At 42.5% G+C, this 6,360-nt stretch overlaps 1 protein-coding gene across 1 annotated transcript in view; it reads right to left on the reverse strand.

Annotated features, from left to right (window-relative positions):
- Nucleotides 1-6,360, reverse strand: part of CSUI_005662 (cgmp-dependent protein kinase) — a gene marked incomplete at its 3' end in the record, with an annotated part of 24,627 nt that overhangs the window by 9,109 nt on the left and 9,158 nt on the right. Inside the window, exons 4-7 of the mRNA XM_068065832.1 lie at nucleotides 3,924-4,352; nucleotides 2,854-2,941; nucleotides 1,445-1,619; nucleotides 71-257 (exon numbers count right to left, since the gene is read on the reverse strand). Coding sequence (XP_067922183.1) covers nucleotides 71-257; nucleotides 1,445-1,619; nucleotides 2,854-2,941; nucleotides 3,924-4,352 — 879 coding nt within the window. The remainder of the gene's footprint in view (nucleotides 1-70; nucleotides 258-1,444; nucleotides 1,620-2,853; nucleotides 2,942-3,923; nucleotides 4,353-6,360) is intronic.

The following is a 6,360-nucleotide window of genomic DNA, read 5'->3' on the forward strand; positions in this document are numbered from 1 at the left end:
AGATAGATTAGAGATAGATAAAAGATAGATATAGTTCTGTATGTGTATGGATGATTGAATGGTGGCTTACCTGAAAGTGTGCCTTTGGACACCCCATAGGGCGCCCTCCTGTGAGCTTGCGAGGACCGTGGCCGATCTTTGTGTGTTGTGTATGAGGGCAATTTCGCCGAAGGCTTTTCCTTTATCCATCGTATTAACTCTCTTTTCATTCACTAGGACATCGAATGTCCCGCTATGAACGATAAAGAAGAAGCTCCCTAAGAAGACAAATACACAAACCCGAGAAGAAACCTCTATCCTCTATCCACATGGATATCTGTCGATACCTCCCTACCAGGTATCTCGATAGATGTATGTGTCGATTAACAGAAAGAAACAGGAGCGAGAAGACGACGATATCTATTCTCGAACCACGTGTCTATAAAGCAAGGATGGAGATATGCATAGACATGTATGATGTATATATGTATAGATAGTGTGTATGTGGGAGATGGCGTGTATGAGGTGTGTATTTATTCTTGAGACATGTGGATGGAGGAAGAAGAGATTGTGTAGATGTCTATCTATCACCCCTCGTCCCAACAGATGAGATAGAAATCCCTCGACAAAAGAAGGAAGAAAGACGAGGAGAAGTCCCGGGAATCCTCTATGTATGATGTATATATATAGGTAGATAGATGAAACATGTGTAGTCTCGATGTCTCTCTCTCTGTGTATAGTTATGTGTACACATGTGTGCTTTTCTCGGAAGTTGCTCTACGAAAACGATCGATCGATGGAGTCGAAAGAGACTGCGTGAGGAGAGGCAAGAGATGATGAGGAAGCTCGTAGGCATGAGAACGATGAGAAACTAGGATGCATGCACGCATTTCCATCAGAAGAAAATTCACATGAGAAAGCCAGACACGCACATACCTTCTCTCACAGCTATCTATCGGTTTATATCTTCATATATATGGGATAGCATCAGTCTATGTGCATATCTATCTCTCTATGTATGTCTATGTATGTATGAATATGTATGTATGAACATGTATGTATGTATGGATATGTATGTATGTATGTCTATGTATGTAGCGTTCGTCTCTTGATTTGAAGAGGAAAAATGTGGAGTAATTTCTAAGAGTGGAATCTATCTCTCCCTGCTCTTCTTCTCTCTCTCTAAGGGCGCGGTAAAGATGCATGCGAAACACAGACAAAAGACAGCCAGTAGATGAGGGACCTCCACCTCCATTCATTCGCTCGTCACTACATAGTCATACATACATATGCATGCATGAAACACGTATCATATACACTATCTACCTCACTCCAGATACAGCGACAGACTAACGACAGATAGATTAAAGATAGACAGATAAATAGTGGATTAAAGATAGATTAAAGATAGATTTTAGAGATTGAAGATAGAAGATTAAAGATTAAAGATAGAAGGGGTCTTTACCGGGTTCTCCTTGTTTGGTGACAAGGTCGCCTTTTTTGAAGGTGAAGAATTGCATGGCTACAGCGAGTGCATCCACTTCACTGTCGTTGAGAGACGAGCAGACTAAATTAGCTTTCAAGCTATCATGGATTAAAGTAAAATCTTCCTTCGTCTTCTCTCGATACGAAAGATGTGCCTGTAATTGAAACAAGACAGAAAGTGAAGAACGTTACGAAGAAAAAGAAAGAAAGAAGAGAGAGACAGGATATGTTGAAGATGAAGATACTAAGGCAGATCTAAATATAGAGACATACGAAAAGAGAGAGATATAAACATACAGAGAGAGAGAAGAAAAAGAGAGAGACATTGCCGCTCTTTTTTCAGGTCAGGCGAAAGAAAAGAACAACAAGGAAGGCATCTATTCTCTCTCTGAAATAAGGTCTCGAAACAATACAATTGACTCCCGTCTCTCTCTCTCTCTTATCTCTTCTGTGGGGCGTTCTTTCTCTCTTTTCTTTTTCACCTCCTTTCACATGCACACTGGACGCATATGGGGCAGCAACTCCTACCTACATTCTACCGACGTCCACCGTCCATACAAAGCTCAAAGATATATCTGCACCTACTCCCTATTACCCCTACATATACATATATATATAGATAAATACATATATATATATATATATACGACTGTATACACTTATGTTTGATGTGAGTACCTATGTTTATGTGTATGTATACAGATGTACATATACATATGATATCTGTATATATATATATATATATACATATGTAAATATATACAGTTGTAATGTAGACAGGGAGGGCAAGAGCATCCGTGTACTGGAATGAAGAATGAGCGAATGAACGGGTGTATGCTGCTATCTCTAAGGCATTCAAAGGGAGAGAAATCTAGAATGAACGGAGAGGCCCTTCATAGACGTCCACTACTGCTACTACGAGGAGCGTAAGCCTTAGAGCAAGAAGCGACACCTCCATGGAACGAACGCTCTACACACAAGAAAAAGAAAAAGAAGAGGGAGAAGAAGAAGTCTACAGTAGTGCAACCTACATCAGCTGAGTGACCACTGACACGTCATAACGATGGGTCTATCAAACTCGATCTACCTATCTCTCTCTGTCCCTCTGTATGGATCGATCTATCTCTATCGTCTTTGTCTACCTTTCTTTAGTCTATCTCTCTAACCCGACCTTAACACATAGTACCCCTCCTTAAAGCATTCATCGCATACTCAACAACGAAGAAAATTCAGAAGAAAGAAGAGAAAGAGAAAGAGAGAGAAAGAAGCGAAGGCTAAGTGTCACTATGCCCTTTCTTCTTCTTGCTTCTTTTTCATGTAGTAGAAATAGTAGTGATACTATTTTATATCAATTGTCCATAATGTTGCCTGGGGTGTCTCTAGACATACGCTGAGGGCTTGTTCTTCTTTATGTGAGTCGTCTTGAATAAGAATGGCCTTCTGGGCCGCAGCCTTCCGATCCCCTCCCCCCCCTCCACTACAAAGAAAGAAAGAGTGAGAAAGAGTGACAAAGAAAGAGTGAGAAAGAAAGAAAGAAAATGAAGGAGAAGACTTCTATCGGTTGACTGGTGCTCGGTCATCTTCATGCACATACATACGCTCTCTCAGTCCTTCTGTTGCATGAGAATTTTCTGTCTCATCTACGCATGCATTCTCTAAATATATATATGTATGACGAAGTATGAATATAAATGAAGAGAAGAAAAGAAGAGAGCGAGGTCACAAATAGAGTGTGGGACAACATGCGAAAAGCAAAGAGAAGTGAAAGATCTTCCATGAAAAGAAAGAGAAAACGAGAATGAAGAGGTTTGTGAAAGAAGCCCCTGGTGTGTGTAGAGAGGTAGGGGGTGGGGAGTGTCTGTCCTGCTGTACATACACCACCGCAGGGCCCTTCCTGTTCCTTAGAGGCATGAAGAAGAAGAAAAAGAAAAAGACGAAGAAGGAGAGGCTATCTATCTCTCATTTTCATTATCCGTCTGGTGTATGTGCATCAAGATCGCCATGAGAATATATCCATACGGGAAATGAAGAAGAGCAGAGAGCCAGCCAGATGTACGAGCATATCTCTTTCTAGATAGATACACACACATACTCCACACATCTATACATAGAGAAAGAGAGAGAGCAATTGCCTCAGGAAACATGTAGATCTTCACATGTATCTCGAAAGAAATCTTCTTTCTACACATGGACAAGAGAGAGAGTCTACATATCCACTCGAGTATATCCATTCCTTCTCCTATAGACACTCATACAATCCACCCCTATCGCATAAGCACATCACACCTATCACCTTCGCAACCCTTCCTCTCACCCCCGTCTTCCTATTCCTATCTCTTCATCTAGCTCTACACGTCTACAGATCCCATCTCCATCCATACGCAGGGTCGTGTCTTAAGAGCCACTTTCAGGAAGAAGAAAGAGAAAGAAAGAGGTTACCGCAGGCGGTTGAGACATACTGTTTATCTTTAGGGTGTCCCTCTGTATCACTCGTTGCCGATGTGAGAAGGCCTCCTCCGGCTGAAGAGAGAAACTCTCTCTTGTACTGTTGCTGACTGGTGCTGACTGTCTCATTTTCATCTCCCCTGCTAGAAGAAGAAGAAGAAGTCCCTACAGGAGCGGCTGAAGATGCTTTCGTGGCCGGCATACTACTACTACTACTATTACTATGATGAGTCCTCTCCCCTTCTCGACCTTCTTCGCCACTCCCCCGTCTAGAAGAAGTTTTCACACCACTACTACTACCACCACCAGCAGCAGGCTGTCTCTGTCTCTCTCCGCCTCCTCCTTCTTCTTCTCTCCCACCCCCGCCTCCGCCTCCCCGTCCGCCGCCGCTGTCTCCTTCCCTAGGGCGTGCAGCTTCTCCCTTCTCCGACGCTCGATCGTCTCTGAAAAGAAGAAAGAACAGAGATAGGAAGAGCAGCGATAGAAGAAGCGAGAGATTGCAAGAATCGAGTCAAGGTCTATGAGAAAGAAGAGACAAAAGGAAAGGCCACACCAAGCTTTCTCGAAGAAACGCCTTACCGCCCCCACCCTTATTTAGGGTTTAGCCCTTCCATCCTCCTTCTTCTATCTATCTCTCCCGCGCTTGCTCTGTGTGTGGTATGCTAGAGGCAGATCCGTTCAGCACAATGTACAGAAGGTGAATAGTCTCATATAAAGAAACGAATGAAGAGGCAAACGTATACAGAAATAAACTTCATTCACAGGAACCCCTGAGAAAGAAAAAGAAAGTGTGAGAAAGAAAGAAAGGCTTTCATTAACTGCCTTTTCCTCTTCACTGTCGTAACTAGGGAGCGTCATCCTTCCAGTATTTTTCTTTTCTTTTCTTTCTTGTTCCTCTCTTCATTCTAAAGTCATCTTGTGTAAGTAACCTTTTCCTCTTTCTTTAACTCTCTTGAAAGCGACAGAAATGTCTATGCTTTCTCGCTTGTCCTTGTTCTCTTCATATCGAGGTGTATGTACAGTGAGAATGGAGAGCAGTCGTTGAGAGGTGCCTTTGCCCGGAGGTGTATGTACACTCCAGGCGATGAGTGGGAAAGTGAGAAGAAGGAGGAGAGGGGTGAGGAGAAACAAAAGAAGAAGAAGACGCTTCCTTAGAGAAAGATTCTGGTAGACAGGAAGTTGTCTCGTCTCCTCAGGTGTATGACGTACACACAAATGTCAGGTGTACATACACCTGAACCCCTCCTTTGTGATGCACGCAAAATGCATGCAAACACACACACACGCCCAAGAAGACTCTCCTCTTCTTCTTTTTCCCTCTTCATTAATCACATCAAGACATCAAATCTTCTTCTCTTTCTTCTTTGAAAAAGCTTTCTCTTTACAATCTTCAAGCATCCTGTCCTTCTCTCTCTTTTTCTCTATCCGCAGACTTCTCTTTCACTCCTCTCTCCCTTGTTCTTTCTTATCTTCTTCAACTTCTTTCCTCTTCATCTTCATTTCCTTCACCACCTTTCTTCTTCTCTCCGTAGATCAGGAGAGCAACAGACGAAACAACTTCTTCCTTCCGCTTCACTTCATGTCTGTGATGCATCATCCTCTTGTCTCTGCTTCACTTCATGTCTGTGATGCGTCATCCTCTTGTCTCTTTCACCCCTTCTTTTCTCCATACCCTACCTTCATCTCTCTCATCAACCTCTCCCGAAAGAAAAACGGTCCCTCTCCTACTAGATATACATTCACATACATATGTGTATCTATATATATGTATAAATACAAGCACATCCATATATATAAACATATATGTTGACGAGGAGTGTAGATCACATCTCTCTACATATGTACGGAAAGGCTGCCTGCATGTAGAAGAAGAGAGATGCTGAAAGAAGAAGCAAGCTCTTTTCTTTCATAGCGTCATAATTTTGAAGAATCTTCAGCCGATTTGCGACGAAGTTCTTCCCTCAACTTCAGTGAATGGAGAAAGGGAAAAAAAAAATGACCGCATGCATGTTTTTGCAAGAGTGGTGTACATACACCGGAAAGAGAAAGAAGACGAGAGATCTCACACCCGAAAGATAAGAAGAAAGCGATAAGAAGAGATGAGAGAAGAACTGAACGTAAGCCTCAATCAAATCTTTTTACAAAGGAAAGACAACGAGCCCTCCTTCCCTCCCTCTCTCTCCTTGTCAGCAAGCCAACATGCACGGTGTAGAGGCGATAGGCACAAATACCTTCATAGATAGACAGATAGATAGATAGATAATGCCGAAGAGTAGGAAGGAATGAAGGATGATGATAAGGGCGATGGAGGAGGAGGAGAAGAAAGAAAACAAGAAACACCAGAGGAAGAATAATGAATTTCTTCCCCTCTTCTTCTCGCCGGAGATTAACGCAAGTTTACGAGAGCGTGGAGGAGTGATGATCCATTGGAGAAGCCAAGAATGAAGGAAA

This window comes from Cystoisospora suis (genome assembly GCF_002600585.1).
Source record: "Cystoisospora suis strain Wien I chromosome Unknown contig_2743, whole genome shotgun sequence".
In the NCBI taxonomy this organism is placed as follows: domain Eukaryota; phylum Apicomplexa; class Conoidasida; order Eucoccidiorida; family Sarcocystidae; genus Cystoisospora; species Cystoisospora suis.